General features: G+C 29.9%; 1 protein-coding gene across 3 annotated transcripts; it reads right to left on the reverse strand.

Moving 5' to 3' along the window:
• Nucleotides 1-1,106: 1,106 nt before the first annotated feature.
• Nucleotides 1,107-5,495, reverse strand: LOC129311017 (lipid phosphate phosphatase 2-like). 3 transcript variants are annotated; one of them, XM_054952949.1, is made up of 8 exons: nt 5,186-5,495; nt 4,263-4,484; nt 4,063-4,150; nt 3,847-3,956; nt 3,626-3,719; nt 3,072-3,260; nt 2,914-2,973; nt 1,107-1,682 (listed from the first exon to the last, which is right to left on the reverse strand). In XM_054952949.1, the coding sequence occupies exons 2-8, from the start codon at nt 4,476-4,478 to the stop codon at nt 1,450-1,452; spliced, it is 990 nt and encodes a 329-aa protein (XP_054808924.1). In that variant the 5' UTR covers nt 4,479-4,484; nt 5,186-5,495; the 3' UTR covers nt 1,107-1,449. The 3 variants fall into 3 exon arrangements, with proteins under 3 accessions (XP_054808924.1, XP_054808922.1, XP_054808925.1); XM_054952947.1 differs by lacking the exon at nt 5,186-5,495 and adding an exon at nt 4,745-4,990; XM_054952950.1 differs by lacking the exon at nt 5,186-5,495 and adding an exon at nt 4,670-4,990.
• Nucleotides 5,496-18,952: the final 13,457 nt, after the last annotated feature.

An 18,952-nucleotide genomic window follows, 5' to 3' on the forward strand; every position in this document is an offset into this window, starting at 1 on the left:
CTACAAGCTTAAAGGGCTTATGTGCAATTATTTTTGAAGCTGAAAAGACCAGACTGCCTTTAATGAAAACATCTCTGCTTCACGTGTTAACCAAAAAAAAAAAAAATAAATAAATAACAACAGAATGTCTGTAAATAATAATAAAAGTCTAATTATCTACAGCAAAAAGAAATTTATTTATAAGAATTTATACGGGTTTACACTTGTACTTGAAAATAAAATTACAAGTTTGTCAAGAGAAATTAACAACAAAAAGTCTATCATTATATTATAATAAAAATTTGTTTGTTTCCACGAATAAGTTTATACTTAATATCTTTTTACTTATTGTAGATAGTTGGGTCATTTCAACTTTGAAAATAATTACACATGAAGAATTATTAGAATCTATTTAGCCTACATGACAAATATCTTCTGGCCTTATATGAGATTCTTCCATCTTTATGAGTGTTTTTTTAGGCGTAGAGAGTAAATAATTCTGTTTCAGACGATTTTTTTGCCTTTTTTTTTTGGGGAAAAATTATGGAATGCAGCTAGAAATTGGTGTTCGTCCAAAAAAAAAAAATGGTGGGTTTATTTGGGATTAGAAGAAATAGTGTTGATTCTACTGAATACGCTCTTCATTATCAATGCATGGCTACACATTATTACTATTGTAAGTATACAATTTTAAAAATTGCTACTGAAAACTCTTCCAAAGGTTTAATTTTTTCACAAGTTCTGCAATTTTTTTAGGATAAACATAACCCTTAATCCTTATAATTTTAACATGTTTTGATAATGATCCCTATAGTTTTTTTTCATTGCTTCAAATCCCTTTTGTTTATCCCACACACATCAGCCTCTCTACTTTTTACTATGCCCAAAACGACAATGAGATGACAAAGTGCTAAACATGTTCACTAAATCTATTGAGACATAATTCAACCTTGGCATAAATATTAACGACGATAGTTACAGGTCAGCATATTTAACATTAATAGTGTCATCTCATCATTCTCTTTGACATATTAAAAAATAGAGGAATCAATATTGCACACGAGATAAAGTAGAAGGACCTGAAACAACGATAAAAAAAAAACTACTGGGACTTATACCAACACATGTTAAAAACAATAATAACCAATAATTGTGTTTTCCTATTTTTATATAAGCTGGATCTGAATATCAACGATCAAAGTTTATAAGTGTTTTGACAACTAACAAAAATCATACACTCTCACTCTGCAGTGATCTAAGAATCAAATCAACCGCAACATATCACACATTTGTTGAGAGCTAAAATCCTGGAAGAATCCTATGATATACTCTGAGGAAATGAGCATATATATATATATATATATATCAATTTCAATTCTTTCAGAAAGTTCAGGTGCAGAAATCTGCAACGAAATTCACAAACTCTAAAACTTTGTACAGACTATGCACATCTGCTTTTTTCCTATGACACTACACTGCAGTCGGAGACTGAAGTCCTTGTCTCCTTGCATTTTGCGATCCGTCGAATATAGGAGTTGGATCCCAGTTATTGCCACGAGCAATATTCCCATCACGATGAGGTGGAATACTTACAATATGAATCTCACCAGGTTGTGGGCTAATAATGTCATTGTTTGTAGATGAGACTTGAGCACCATTTTGAGATTCAGCCAACGTCTGAAAATATGCATAAGGGCCCCAACCTACGCACACAATTATATGAAAATTATACACATAAGAAAGTCCTGAATGAAAATATTTCAAAAGCCTGACCGTCAGATAAGACAGAGAGCCTGTTTGGTTTCAGGTTGGAAACCATCAAAACCATGGTCTCCAATATGAAACCAAACACAAACATTGTGTAGTAGAGGAGTATGGATACCAGTTTTAGCAACTACCAAGGATTTTATACAAAACTCTAACTTGCATAATATTGAGTAACAACATTTCTGAACACTGAACTGAAGTTGATGGAATGTTTTAAACATGCCCTGATATGAGCAACATACACACTTTTTTCTAATCTTTTGGCAGTATCATTAAGCTAAATGCCTGAATAAAAGCCATAAAGGCTAAATGTACCATTAACAGTTGACCATGCAAAATATGCCCACCAACAGCATAATCAAGCTCAAAGAAACATGTCCAGATGAAAAATTTATGCTAATCACACAAGTCCTTTAAGCTTCAGCACTCCAAGGAATTATACATACCAAGCAAACAAGGAATCCCCTTTCAGTGCAACAAAGTGTGTTCTTCATACTTGAACTGATATTGCTACTATTATAGTTTCATGCAGAAATACAAACATAATTAAAAAGGTTAAATATGTCAGGAGAGAACTGTGAGGTGTAAACTAATCAAGAGGAATCCAATATCACAAACACAATCACTACGCAGCTCCTCCATGTCTTAAAGATGACGATAGAGAAATTTCCATGATAATTGATTGGATGAAAATTTAGAGAAAACATTCAACCACATCAGCCTATTGATATCACATTTTCTTGGTTTTATTAAGCCCTTCAGATTTGTCAAGGGTTATTTCAACTCAAAAGCTTAAGTTATTAAATGAGAGCTTATAATTGCTTTTCACTAAATGCGGAGAAAGGATCGTGCCATCATACATCATATAAAGTTTTAATTTAAAGCAGAAAGAATGGGAACAACAATGATCGAACTCGACCATAGAGGCTTCAATACCTTATTAGGATCATTTCAAGCCAAGGCTTAAAGCGATTAAGCAAATTTTCATGATTGATTTTTATTAATATTTCTAACAAGTTGAAGCACGATTAACATATTGGTTTGAAGCACACCTTTAACATACTAAACCATATTACCACCACAGAACACGTACATTGAAAGTCTAAAAGCAGAGTGTCGCAACAATTCAATGTATTAAAGAGGTCAAGGAACAATTCATGGACATACCATCTACATCATATGGAGGAGGAAAGAATTGCAAGTAACAAAAAGAAGCGATGATAGATCCTGCATGAAAGAAGTTCACATAAGGAATTAAGCAAAAAGGTCTGGTGTTAATATTTAGTAACATAAAAACAGAAATTTTCAGGCCTTAAAGAACACACCAATAAGACCCCCAGCAAACACATCTTGCCAATGATGCCAATAATCATCAACGCGTGAGACTGCAACCATAGCTGCCATGAGGATTGGTAAGAAAACAATACAGAAATTTGCAACATGGCCCCTACGATCAAATACCTTAATTTTTCCAGATAGATACCAAGAAAGAAAAGTTAGACCAGCAAAAGACCCTGCGTAAAGAACAATGACATAGTGGTTAGCTCATTTTGAGGTAGCTCAAGAAGCCTGGACCTTATTTTTGTTTTTCCAGGAAGCAGACTCCTCAACGGTAGTTTGAGTTATGACAGTCTGGTCCTATTATTATCCAAAATCACTTCAATTAACATGTAAGATCCAGAACTTGGAGGACTTAACAATATTAAGATAATATGAAATTTAAGCATATGATTGCAAAATACATAAACACCGGTACAGAAAACTGGGAAAACTAAAAGGCAAAAGGATCGCTCCAAGAAAATGAAGATCTGAGCTTTTAAACAATTTAACGGACAAACTAAACTTGGCAGATTGCAGATAGGCTCATCAGGGTACTTACCTGAGGCATGTCCACTGGGGAAACTTTTGTGTCCTTCCTTGATAACATTCTTATCTCCAGTGCACATAACATCACTTGTTATTGAATCAAACACCTGAACATGTCATGTGCAAATGCCATGTTAGCTGTACAGATAACTTAGCTAAAGCAATGAGCATCACATGCAAATAAAATTATTTTCCATATAACAAAATGGTTAGTTGATAAAATAAAGAACCCACCCCCTTGCCATCTGGAAAACATCGCCAAAAGAAGTCAGGGCGTGGCCGTCCAACACCATCTTTGATAGCATCAGTTATCACCGCAGTAATTAGAACAGAAAATAGAAGCCCTGAAAAATTCATTTGACAATACATAATGTTAAAGAATTACAGTCACGGCAGCGTGATGTACAAACGAGATGGAGAGGAAAAACTTCTAAAGCACAAAAAATGTACCCAATATAGCATGATGAAAATCATAAATGTCCTTCCTCTTGACATAGTAGAAGAGAATGACTACCAGTGGCAACAATATAATTATTATCTATCCAGGAAATTAAAATATAAGAGCTTATATTTAAACTGATCACGCCACAAAGGCCAATATAAGATCAATTTCATTTTTTAATGAAACAATTCCTTGAAGAAAAACGAACCGGGACAGCCCAAAAGGGGACAGTATTATCTTTCATTGGGTATCTTAGGTCAGTCAGCATCCCCTCCCCAACAAAGCGGTGAAACGGCTCTATCAGATTCAAGATGACATCAATGACGACAAGAAGCAAAAAAATTAACCAGTCATGCAAATGTATTCTTGCCACTTTAGCTCCATGTGATTTAATAGTGTGTGTAGCCGACTGAATTTCTGGCATTTTTCTCTGTGAATGACAAAAAAGGAAGATTAGCAAATGTTGATCAAAATTTAAATCACCAGACATTAAAGGAATAAAGTGACATCACAAATTGAGAGGACTTAAAAATGGAAAGGATGTCACAAACAAATACAGATGCCGTTCCAAAGTGAAACCATCAAAACAGAACAGAGGAGAAAATAGAAACTAACAAGGAGGGTATAACAAGTGTGGCGAGAATAATTTGGATCATAATCTTAGATAGATGGTAGATGTTGAGAACTAACTTCCATAGGAGATGGGAGAAAACCAAATCCCCGATCGGCAACTCGAAGATGTAGCTTTTCAACACGGGGAAAAAAGTGAAAAGGCTCAAACAAAAGCAAACATGAGTACTAAGGTTTCAAAAATACTAATTTAATCAAACCAAAACATATCAAACTGGACAATCACGAAACATCCTAATTGAAATGGATCAATCCATTCAATGATCCTCTGTGTGTGTGTGTGTGTGTGTGTGTGGACTTTTCATGTACAGTGGACTCTGCATGCAGCTTTAAAAAAAAAAAAACGAACAAGAAATTGGAAGAAAAGAACCAAACACCCAATAATAATAATAATAATAAAAATAAAGACAAGTATTTTTTTTTTTATGAAATTGCACAGAGAAAAGGAGAAACCACAATGAGCACGAGAGAACAGAGAGATTCGTGAACAGAGGCACATACCTGCACGGAATCCGAGTTGACAGAGAATGCGAGAAAGAATAGAATTTTGAGGGAGTGATTGGAAATGCTTTAGGAAGCACAAGATTCAAACGTGGAGTAGAAGAGTGAGCGAGGGAAGGAGAAGGACGACGACGGATTCATTGATTTAAAATAGAAAAGCCGACGCGGTAAGGAACAGAGACGCGTGGGTTACACGTGCCGTGAAAAGGAGCGTGAGCATCCGCAATAGTGAAATCAGGTTATGATTAGGGTAAGATCAAGGATTGATCGCTTTTGTGTTTTTCCTCATTAGTGAGCTCTGTAAGGGGATAGTGGTTGGGGAAGAAGAAGAAAGAATGATTGGCTTCTGCGATCTCTATTTTTTATTTTGATTAATTAAACAAACAAAGGTACTATACAGATAATATGGGATTTTCCATAAATGCACATTTTCATTCAATATTTTAATTCTACATTCTAAATTTTTATAAAGTTTAGGCTGAAAAGTAATATCACAATGAGGGGAAAAAACAGAGAATGAAAATAAAGGTTAAACAAATGTAGATTTGATTCTATAATTTTATAAAATATATTTTTTATTTTTCCTATCTTAACATTATTAGTCTCAAGTCTCAACTGATATGTTTAATATTAATTGTTATTTTAAAAAATAAAATTTAATGGGCAAACATTTGAAAAATATTTTATAAACATTTGATATTTTAATATTATAATTTTTTATTAACAAAATTGACAGTGTTATAATTAGAGAACTAAAAAATATTTTTTAAAAATTAAATCATTAAAATAAAATCTTACATAAAATTAAAGAATGGATGTATATTTTTGTTAAAAATAAAAGGAAGACTGAATCTTCTAATCCTTGTACTTTCACTCGATTTGTAATCAGGTCCCTCTATAATATTTATACATCCATGTTAGAAGGAAATTCCAAAAATCACATTAGAATATTAATGTTAAACAAGAACATGCTCACATCTCAAACTCCCAATTTTTACAATTTTCTCGAATGAAAATTTCTTATTTATCATTAATCTTATAATCAGGCCTTGAATTGCCATTCTCCCATTACATTTTATATTCATTATTTTTATTTTGAAATTGTCAACAAGGTATGTTCGCTAAAAAATAATTGTTACGAAGGTTTGCAAAGTTGGTGGCCAACCTTCTAGTGTCATAAACTTACTGAACTGATTTATTAATACAATATCATGTTTTCTTAGGCCAAAACAAAAGTTATTGATATTACCCAAAGTTATTAATACATATAGCATTATATTACGGCCAAAAAAATATATTTAGCACAAATATATAAAATTAATACACGATATATACATCCAACAAGATATTAAAATGAAAATGAACTCTAACATCTGTTTCTTGCATGAAAATTAACAACTGATTAAAGGAAATAACTATCTTTTTTTTCATAAAATGGTCAAAATGTGTGTATATATAAATATATATGAGAAAAAGAAATTATCTGTTGAATATTTTGCAAAAGCAAACGATTACATGTTGAATATTTTTTAGGTATAGGGAATCGCATTTTTCAAAAGAATAGAGGATTAAAAAAGGAAAATTACATCCTGGTCTTACAAAAAAATTTATTATCAAGAAATTTCATAAATTTTATAAAATATTTTTAAATCTTAAATTATGTGTATTGATAACTTAACTAAGGACATTGATAACTGGACCATGACCGTTTACAACTTATTAATAGTCATTACTCAGTTGTCAATATCCTTAATCAATTTGTCAATATGCATAATTAGAGATTTAAAAGTATTTTATGAAATTTATAAATTTTTTTAATTATAAACTTCTTTCTGTAAGATTTGAATATAATTTTCTCTAAAAAAACGAATTAAGATACCATGCTTGTTTAGAGGAATTTTCCAAGAAATCATGTGGATTAGATAAACAAGAAAAAATTGGATTCAAAGACAAGGCAATAGAATAATGGACCACACGCCCACCTATCCTGGCCCACGCACACGCCCGCCCACCCCCGCGCGCAACTTTACTTTTAAAAATTATAAATTGTGTTTAGGATCTTGAATTTATTTTTAACACAATATTTTTCTTTAACATTTAATCATCAATTGATCAGAAAATTCTGAAAAAATAAAAAAAACTTAGAAAATTACAAATAAGAATCATAAAAAATTATATTTTTTAATCATTTTTTATAATTTTTGATGTCTTTTTCTATAAACTTTATACCTTTTTTAGTAATTTTTTAGTTAAATAAATATCAAAATTAACATCTGATAGGGATAACATTACACCATTTTTAAATATTAAAGAAAAATATTGTATTAAAAATAAATTTAAAGTTTTAAATGTCTTTAAACTTATAATATGAAAGAATTTGATTGTGAGAAAGGATTAGTATAGATCATATTTCAACAAAAAGTCATTGATTAATTAACAAGTACTTATTTGTATTTAATAAGTTAATAATATGAAAAAAAAACTTAATTGTGGGAAGGAAGAAGTATAGATCATGTTTTAATAAATAGTTATTCGTTAATTAACAAATACTTATTTGTATTTGATAAGAAAATATTCATTAGTTGATAAGTTTTTTTTTTTTTAAAAAAAAAAGCAAGGTTATTATAGTCTTGATGTAGAACAGGGAAGGAAAAGGGAAAAAAGAATAGAGAAAGAGGTAAACAGAGAGAGTAGAGAGAATAAACATAAGAAAGAAACCCATAAAAAGGCAAGGTAATAGCAATTATTATTTAATCAAAGGCATGTCTACAAAGTAAATGAGTTAAAGGTATTATTTATAAGTCTCAATCTAACCTTAGAAATAAACAATGGTGTTCATAAGATTTGACCAAGGCATCCCCATCTCATGTACTGTCTTAAAAAATGATTAAGACTAAAATTTTATTTTATATCTCATCCTATTCTAGAAACCATCTCGTTTTAACAGGAGTCAAGACAAGACAAAGATATCCTAATAACCACTCTTACTTGTATCTTTAAATGACTCATAATGCACAACCAACGCATATAAATAATTATACTTCTATGTATATGATTAATCAATTGAGTTTCAAAATATAAACAGATAAATATAAGGACATAAGTCACCCAAATACAAGAGCTCCTCCTATGCACTTGCAGGCTATTTGGTTAGAGCTTATTATAAACTTAGATTATAATAAGTAACAACAATCATGTATAGACTTGAAAAATAAACTTATTAGATTATTTGAATGGCATCAATTCGGGTTTGCGATTTTAATTTCTCAAATTAATATCAATAATTATTAATTAATTAATTATGAGAAAACATCTTGCAAGTTACTTGGCTAGATTGAGTATCATAAAACAGTGCAAAATTAAATAAAGTAAAAATAAACAAATAAATTATAAAAATAACATAATAATTAATATACATGTATATATATAATAAAAAGAATATATATATATATATATATATATAATATTGGGATGGGACGTCCGAAGGGTATCCCGGGTCCCATCCCATTCAGGCCCCTTTTCTGTCTCGTCCCACAAATATTCTATCTCAATTTTTTTTTGGCTGGAATAAACCTGTCCTAACATGAATGAGATATATACAAGCTAACCAGAACAAGTATAACTCTGAACATCCCTAGAAATAAATGCGAAATTTTTTTTTAGAAATTCTAAAATAAAATGAAAAGATAACAATAATTTAAATATTATGATAATTCAAATAAAACATATATTAATTTGCATTAGTGGTTCTTGAATGATATTTTCATGAAAATTAAACATATATTGATAGAATCATAATAACTATTATACAGTTTATTTTTTATCTATTAAAAAAAATCTCTAGTGATATCAAATGTGCATTTATTTAGTTAAAAACTCTTGTTGGTGTGAATGAAAATGGTTTTAACCTCTAAGTATGTAGTTGATGAAAGGTTTAATTTTTGTAAAAAATTAGTTTCAAGCTGGTATTTCATTTGTTGTTTGAGATGCCATTAGATGGTTGTTAGGTGGTTTCTCAACTACTTGTAATGTCGCAAATTTATTATTTTTCTTTGTTTAAGTATAACTCTGTTTTGGACTTTTTTTTTTTTTTGAAGGAATATATGAAACTTCGTTAGCAAGCGAAGAAAGTTGAAGGTTCATGTTATATATATATATATATATATATATTTGTTTTCTTGACAATATTAGTTATTTTAATGAAAGGTATTCTTGGAATTCGAAAAATGAGCCCTTACATGAATTAGTCATGATTCTGTTCATTGTCTTCTTCAAATACAACACTTTATTATATATACTCCTTTCAGATTTATTTACACCGTTAAAATTTAATTGTCATTATGTATAGGCCAAGGGCGGAGCCAGCTTATTAAGTGTGGGGAGCCAAATTTTTAGGAAAAAAAATTATAATTGAATTGAGATTTTAATATTTATCATTATTAATATTTTAAAAATTTAGATAAAATTTTTTATAATTATAAAATATTTGTAAATATTTATAAAAGTTTTAAAATTATACAAATTGAAACTATACATATGATATGTAATCTTATAATAAAAAATTCTAATATACTTTCTCTGTTAAAAAATGTAAAATATTTTTTTAAGATTTTGATGTTAAAAAAATATAAGGTATTTTTAGTCTTTTAAGGTATAATTATTATTTTTTTTCAAAAGTGCTCATATTAATGATGACTTTATATTTATTACAGGGTATTTAATAGGGGCAAATATAGAAAGATAATGTTAGTTTGAAAGTATATAACTACTTTATTGAGCGTAAAATGCAGTTAAAATGTCTTATATTTTTGAATGGAGAGAGCATTAATATTAAGAAATAATTAAAAATTTTGTAAAAATAAATAAGTTAATAAATAATATATAAATTTTAAAATAATGTACGTTTGACATATTTAAAATAATATTAACTAATTAAAAGTTGATATATTAATCAATAACATTTTTTTGTAAAATAATGCATTACGTAAAATATCTTTTAAATCAAGAATAAAATATATAAATTACATTATATAATACTATAAATATTATAAGGTCAATTGCTTATGTACTGAGAATCAGATATTCTTTTGTGTGTGTGTGTGTGTGTGTGTTTTTTTTTTTTTTCCCTGGGAAGGTATGGAGCTTTTGATACTTGGGGTAACGTGGTTCCGCCCCGAGCATAGGCGGAGTTTTGATTTAGATTAAAAGTTTTAACTTTATAATATATATATATATATAGTGAATATCTATAAAAAAAATTCATAGATGGCATGTATGAATGTAAAATTAAAAATGTTTATTTAATTGTGAGGTCGATGGTCTAATTTCACAAAACGTTAGCAATTAAAAAATGGATTGAAATGTTCATACCAGAGAAGCTCCATCTGGTGGAGAATTATCTAAAAGAACCTTTGATAATGTGTGTGTGTGTAGACCCAAGTCAATGTATTCTCTCGTAATACTCATGTTTTATATATATATATATATATATATATATAAAGAACTTACACACACATATTTCTTGCTTTTTACGTTCTCCCATTTCTATTAATCTGTTGAATTTAACATCTTTTACACACGCACACACGGTTTTATTTCTGCCAGAATAGACTAATGCATGCCCAAGCGACTGACTTGATTATACAAATTATGTAGATTTTGAAATAAATTCTTAAATATATCTTTGGGATGGGATGTATTGAAGAGTTTATACATTTATGTCAAAACAAAAACTGGAATGTTGATAAATTATTAGTAGGATAGTTCAATAAGCACTAAATTTAAATAGGAAGAATTACATTCAAGAACAACTTAAACAAATTATTTATATAAAGACTAATAGCCAGTTTCATTAAAAAAATACGTTTTTATTTTAATAATAATTTATTTTGTATTGGTCATTGTAAATAATTTACTTGAGTGGCTTGTGGATGTAATTTCCCCCGTTTAATACACATGAACAATTTGTTCGCGATTGAATAATAATAAAATAAGGCCTTTCCCAGTTAAGGACGTACCTGAAAGATGCAGACACTATAAACAGCCTCTCATTTAAAAGAATAAATAAATAAATAAACAATGGGTTTTGTATTCCAAGGTATGTTTGATTATGGCCACTGGGATGGGAATAAGTCAATGCATTGGTTGGGTTTTTTGTTTTTGTTTTTTGTTGGAAAACAAGTCAATGTATTAGTTAAAGAGACAGGACTTTAGACGTGTGAGTTTCATGATTTTAGTGATTTAATGTCAAACTAAACATGGGCTTAATTTTTATTTTGTTTTCAGCCCAACATGCACTTAATCAAATTGAGGATCTACAATTACAACCTTTGGGTTAGTATAAATTAAAAGGGACTTTTACTAACAAGGTTAGATACAGCAAAAATGGCTAGTTCCTCATAACATGATTAATTAAGATTTAAATTTTCGTTGAGAGGTGTGTTCACATTTATTATTTGACTATATTTTGAGCATGATTCTTTTCAGTAAGAAGATACTTATAAGCAAAAAAAAAAAATGAAGATCTTTCACTAACAAATATTGATCTAATTGATAAAGGTTTAATTTATGATATATAATATTGTGTAGTTTGATCCTGTCATTGATGTAGGAAGAACTTTGTTAATAAGTAATTTATAATAACTCTATAAGCACTCTAATATCTTAGAAAACTTAGGAATGCTATTATCGAACTTTTGTTGTTTGTAGTCATTATTATTGATAGTAGCTTTATATATGAATAAGTTAATTCAACTCTCTTAATCAATTGAATCAAACATCAAACGTTTCTCAATAGTTCTGCAAGACTTTATTAAAATAAAAGAAACCATAACAAAGAAAGCAAGGGTGCAAAAAATAAAAAGCACACAAAACATAAAGTTCAAAGAACACAGCCCGCCCGCCCACGCACCCCAAATAGAAACCTAACCCTAATTAACAGACCAAGAGGGTTCCCCTCGCTGCTATGGCGGCCATCAATATAGCAAAATGCCAAAACCGCATCACTGGAATCCACAACAAGGAAAAACGCCAACCTTCTCCAAGCCAAGCCATTATAAGGGGGTGGATCCACGTTTTTATCGGCAATTATCCAACTAAAATGATTGTAAAATTCGAGATTAATAATATATTTTTTGTATTATTAGTTGTTCTTTTTTAAAAAAAAAACCAGTATGATATATTTGACCTAAAAAAACAATATGATATAAATTTGGAAAATAAACCAACATTAAATAAAGGTGGTATGGAAAAGATATACTAAATATTTATATGGTGCCTTTTCAAGAAAATAAAATTTTCTCTACAAATACCTTATAAAAAGGACATGAAAAAGTATAAGTAATAGTAAGTGAAGTTTGACACCTGTATTTAAAAACATTTGTGTCTAAAAAAATTATTTCAGCTGTTTCATTTTGTCTCCAATAAATAAATAAATAAATAAATATATATATATATATATAGTGAGGCTAAAGTTTATTACTATTTCTTTGAAAATAGAGAGTCTAATAGTTATTTATGAAAAATATTTTTGTAAACTTTATGTCAAATATTCATGAAAATTTACAATATTTCTTATAAGTGTTTTGATAATGGAGTATTCTCCAAATTTATTTCTGACAATAGAAAACCCACATATTATTATTTTTTAAAAAATAAAACCCATATATTCAGGAGGAAATTAAAAATTACTACTCCCTCCATATTAAATTATAAAAAACTTTTAGATAAAATTACATATACCGATAAAGCTTATTAACTATACTTTACAACTTTTTCAAGACAAAAATATAAAATTTTAAAAATGCCTTCCATTTAATTTTTCATCTATTAAAGAATATTAAAGATGGAGAATATATGGGAAGGATAACATTAAAAATATTATTAATGAAACATTATTTTTGTTAAAATATCTCGTATTTTGTGTTGCTGAATCTCCCTCAAAAGTATCTTATAATTTGAAACAAAAGTAATATTAATCAAGGGACACTTAATTCAACTAATTGTGAGAGTTGAATCAACTTATCTTGATTTTTCAAGTTTGAGACTTGGTGAACCCTTTAATTGATAGTGCCACAGTATTTTAAATCTTAACTACTCTTGTTGAATACCCTCCATCTATTAAGAATAATATTATTAAAAACAAGTAATAAATATATCTTGAAATTTAGAGCATAACATATACTCCCTTCTTTGTCAAATATAAGAAAAATTATCATCTGTATTTTTATTTTTATTTATAAATAGGACTATAAATTTCAAGAGGAATTCATCATATATATATTTTTTTAAATTGTCTCTCATAACGTCAATATTTATTTTCCTTAGACAAATTTGTTTCATTAATTACAGGAATAATTTAATCAAAATTTTTAATTTCAAACATAATTATTATACTTAATCAAATTTGTTAAATTATATGAATTTTAATTATTTTTTATATTTGAAAACGAAAGGAGGATTTGAAAATGAAATGAGAATTGAAATTAGGACAAGTACATAGAATGGAGGAGCCGAGGAAGCATCTGACAATGGATGGAGTAAGAAATTAGGACAAGTACATAAAGTTAGATTGGACTGGTTTTTTGACAACATCAATTGGGAGATGAATCATCAACTTACATATCATTCTGATCACAGACTTATTCTGGTGAGAAACTTCAATAATCCTCAGAGGGAAAGAAGGGATAGATTCATTTGAAATTTTGCTTGGTTCACTACTACAAAAGACATAATAGAAGACACATCATGTAAGACGATTGTACGCAAAACCATCTTCTATAAGAAGGCAAAGCTAATGTGAGAAGACATATAAGAACATGGGACCATCCTATATGATTAATATATAGGATGTTCTTTAAGCAACCGTCCCATATGTGTTTAAAAAAGATGTAGAAACATATACAAGACGGTTTCCTCAAGAAACCATCCTATATGTATATTTATATAGGATGGTTAAAATGAATAACCATCTTATATGATTTAAAATTAAAACCTTAAACCCACTTTTGTTTATGATGTCTTCATCTTCTCCAAGCCAAAAACCAAAGTTCTCTTAATCTCACTATCAATTTCCTGCCCAGAACCCCTTTCCGTCGCCTAAACTTCCTTCTCTAGCCCCATCATTTTCGGATTGTGATGACGTTGATGGAGGAGACGTTGCCATTGTTGAGTCTCTGTTTCATCATTTGCTTCATCCTCACCTTTCTGTTTTCCTTTTTCCCCCCTAATTTCTTTGTGAATGCTTGAAATTTGAAACTCCGTCTTGTAAAAATCAAGCCCCAAGCTCGTGGTTTGGTTGAAACACTTCCTTTTCTTCTAGGATCAATGTTGATGAAGGTATTTGGTTGAAATTTTCTCTCTTCTCCTCATTTTTTTTGGCAATGTACCTCAATTTTAGCTTGGGAATCTTTAATGGAAGTTAGAGGTAGCTTGAAAATAATGATTTAGATAGTAATTTATGATTGAAATTTATTTTAGGTTCAGTTTATTTTTTAATGAATTTTATGTGAATTTCATAGATATTTTTATAATTCAAATTATATTCTAGAGCTTATTTGATTAGGGGATTTTGTTGGTTCGAATTTATGTATTGAATGTACAAGTGTGCCAAATTTCATGAGAATTGGATTTGATTTGAGTTACCATTAGTTACTTGTAAATCTTTTTTTTTTTTTATACTTTGGGCTATATATAGTTCTAAAATAATTGTTGTGGCCTGTTATTGTGAATATTTTTTGTTGTTGATGATGTTCTTTTTCTTGTTACTGAGGGCAAAATGCCCAGGAAAGTTCCATTTGTAAGTCATTATGTTATCAAATTTTAATTTAAAATTAATAGTTTGAAAAATTATTCTTCTTTCTAGCTACAATTAACTTCAATCAAATGTTTTAAAAAAGTTTTCTTGACTTGTGATGTTGTCTACATTACATATGATTGTTGTTGTTGTTGAAAGTTAATTAGATTCTTCAATTCAATCTATTATTAGATTGTTGTTGGTTAATTAGATTGTTTAATTTAATATATTATTAGACTATTGTTGTTGTAGTTTGAGAGTGGTATTGTTAACTATTTGTTTGAGAGTTTGTTACTATTAGATTGTTCTTGTGTTGTTATTTAAAGTAATAGTTGGGTTGAAGAGAGGGTCAAGTGTTTGGAAAAGTCTCAATATTTTTAACTATATGAATATTCATATAGGACAGTTCTACAATACTCGTCTTATATTTTCCTTAATATAGGATGGTTACATAACCGTCTAATATATCTTTGACAATAGAAAATGATCAAATAGAGGACAGTTATGAAAAAAACAACCGTCCTTTATAATCAAATTTGTTGTAGTGGTTCCTAGAGGATGATTTTCTTGGGTTGGTTGAGGATGCATGGAATGGCTATGATTGGATGGAAGGGTTATCAAATTTTTCCTCAAAAGCCAAAGTTTCGAATAGAGAAAAATTAAGTAACATCCCATGTAAGAATCGGGAAGTTTTAAGAAGATTGGGAGGTATAGACAAAGTAGGAGAAAATGAAGAGAATGGACTTAAAAGATTGGAGATCAAGTTATGGGAGGAGTACCACAAATTATGTGCTAAAAAAGAACTTATCTAGTTTCAAAAATCTAGGGCCAATTGGTTATAGTAGGGATATAAGAATACCAAATTCTTTTATGCTACAACTAAGATTAGGAGGAAAAGAAGTAAGATCCTGACTTTGAAGGATGACAATGGAGAATAGGTTATAGATCTTAATGCTTTGAAATCCATGGCTAACTTATATTTTAAAAATATGTATGCCAAAGATCAATGTGTTTCTAATCCTTATAGGTGGATAGCCAATTTCACTGCGATCAAGGAATATGACTTAAGAGAAATCTAGAAAGAAGTGACTAGTATTGAAATTAGGAATGCAGCTTTTGTCATGGGAGCTTTCAAAGCTCTAAGGCCTAATGGAATTCAAGCTCTTTTTTTTTTTCCAACAATGGCATCTTATAGGTAACAAGGTTTGCAATTCAATCAAAAACATTTTTGAGGATCCTTCTAAAATCAAAGAAGTGAATCAAACTAATGTGATACTTCCTTTAACCCTTAAGGACCTTCGACTAATCTCTCTTTGTAATGTAAGCTTCAAAATTGTCACCAAGATTCTCGCTACGAGACTAAAAAGGTGCATGAGCTACTTGATCAAACCACAACAATGTAGCTTTATGAGAAATAAGAAAAGAATAAAAGGCTTTGTTGCATTGAAAGTTGACATGGAAAAAGCATATGATCATTTGGATTGAGACTTCTTTGCAAATACGCTTTCTAAAATTGGTTTAGATGCTAAAATTATCAATCTTATCATGACTTGTGCGTCAACAAATACCATGAAAATCTTATGGAATGGTGAGGAACCCCCCCCCAATTTTCCCCTACTAGAGGTCTTAAGCAGGGAGATCCTTTGAGTCCTTACCTATTTATGTTATGTATGGAGCGACTTGGTCATGCAATTGAAGAGGAATGTTAGAAGAATAGATGGAAACCTTTCACTTTTCAGGTAATGGTCGTGCTATTTCTCATCTTTTTTTCACTGATGATCTCCTTTCTCCTTCTTTTTTCAGAAGCTTCAATTAAACAAATGAATGTGATTAAAGGAGTTATGTCTAATTTTTGTAATGTCTTTGGACATAGGGTAAATTTAAATAAGTCAAAACTCTTTTGCTCTACAAATGTGAATTTTAATAGGGCCATGAATCTGTGGCAGGAGGTAAGGATAGATCTCATTTGTGATCATGGAAAGTACCTTAGTGTCCTACTACTTCACACCAAACTAACTAAAGCTACTTTAAACCTCTTATGAGTAAGGTTTGGAAGAAATTGTTCATGTGGAAAGGTAATTTCTTAAGTATGGCAAGTAGAAGTATTATCATTAAGGCTGTTATCTTTGCCATCCCTATCTATTACATGCAATCCATGCTTCTGCCCAAAGGAACCTTTAATGAAATTGAGAAAATTAGTAGAAACTTTTTGTTGAATCAATTTGATGAGATGAAAAAACTTCACCTTATTGCTTCAAGTAATATTAGAGGAAAAAAAGATGAAGGATTAAGGTTCAAGGATCTCCATCGACAAAACAGAGCCTTTATGTTTAAACTTTGTTGGGGAATCCTCTGTTACCTAGATCATCGTTGGGTGAAGTGTCTAAAAGCCAAGTACCAGTGTGATAGTGGGGGCCATTTGATTATTTCAAAGAAGCATTGTTCCTCTGCTACTTGGAAAGGAATTGTTGAAGTGTGGGATGATTTTTGCAAGGATGTTAAGAGGAGAATTGTGAGTGGATGTGAAACTAGATTGTAGTGGGATTTACGGGCAAACCTTGAACGACCCTTCATTACGTATATCACAATTGGGAGCAATATAGGGAACTTGTGAGCCTTAGTTAAGGATTTTGTTACTGAGGATGGTGAGTGGGACACATCTAAATGTGTTAACTATCTCTCTTTAAGCACAAGTTTTTTCATCTTTTGATAAGCTCTCAAGCTGAATGGAGTATGCCACCTCAAGATTATGTTCAGTTTAATATGGATGCATCCATATTCATTGGTCAACAAGCAACATGTGGAGTGGCAATCAATAACTCTAATGGTATGTGGATCTATGGCTTTCAAAGACTTAGGCCAAAGGAGAATTAGCACTGCTAAAATTCTAGCAATTAGAATTGGATTGAAAGTATGCAAGATGTTTGGATTCTTGAGAATCAAACTCTATATTGATTCTCTTGAAGCCATTAATATTTTGATATGAGACGTAAATTCTAGAAATGCTTTCAGAGATAAGCTGGAGTAGACTAGAGAAATCATTTTTTTTTTATGTCCAAATTTCTCATGCATGTAAGGAAAGCTTGGAATTGGTTGGTAGACTCACCAAGAATGCATATGGTGTGGAAGATACTGTTCTCCTCTAAACTATGCTTACTTATTGTAATAGGGTCTTTCAAGTGTTATTAGATGTGGATCTTTAGCTTTATTACTTAATGCTTAGTTGTCTTATCTATATCTGGAGTCAGGAATAAAGGCCGAGCCTAGAGGGTCAAGCTTGAAAAATTTCTCTATTTAGATATGACCTAAAAAATTGGTGGTTTTTTTAGGAAACCAAGCTTCTAGGCTCAACCCTAATAGGCCTTGAAAAATGGGCTCGAACTTGGGCGGCCTTTCAAGCGTTGTTTGCCAAAATGTTGATGATTTTTTAAGTATTGTGTTGTCAAAATAATTGATGTTGTTTCTTTTGCTATTTATTTTAAAATGATATTGACAAATTTTTTATTAATTTCTTAAATACGATTACTTTGTAAAGTCTATTTTTTAGTTTTGCTTAATGTTGTACTTTATGATACATAAGTTTTAGTATTTATCAAATTTGATAAGGTTGATCTGAATTAAAAATTTCTATCTTCATTCTAAAACTTGATTAAGATTTTATATCTGTATTTAAATTTATTTATTTTATTAAATTTTTTGTTTTTTTTAAATAAAGCTAACTTATGAGCGCAACCCTAAGCCTTTGAAATAAGAGCTAAACTTTAAAAATTGATCATTTTCTAAAAAATCAGGCTCAAGGGCTTGAGCAGTTAAGGGCCAGGTCTTCCCATTTTCCCACCTCAATCTGTATCATTAAGTGCGCGTTTGGATAACAATTTTAATTGCTATTTGAGGGAAAAATCAATTTTTGCCAAAATTATTCAAACACACATCAATCCAAAAACTCAATTTTTGCCAAAAAAAATTGATTTTTT

The sequence above is a fragment of the Prosopis cineraria genome, unplaced genomic scaffold (genome assembly GCF_029017545.1).
Source record: "Prosopis cineraria cultivar Desert tree isolate PC_DT_omini unplaced genomic scaffold, ASM2901754v1 PC5, whole genome shotgun sequence".
NCBI lineage: Eukaryota > Viridiplantae > Streptophyta > Magnoliopsida > Fabales > Fabaceae > Prosopis > Prosopis cineraria.

Coding starts and splice junctions, on each gene's coding strand:
- LOC129311017 (XM_054952947.1), bottom strand. Junction 4,151..4,262: donor TCCCCTTTTGGGCTGTCCCG/GTTCGTTTTTCT, acceptor TTTCCTGGATAG/ATAATAATTATATTGTTGCC. Junction 2,974..3,071: donor GTTTGCTGGGGGTCTTATTG/GTGTGTTCTTTA, acceptor TCTTTCATGCAG/GATCTATCATCGCTTCTTTT.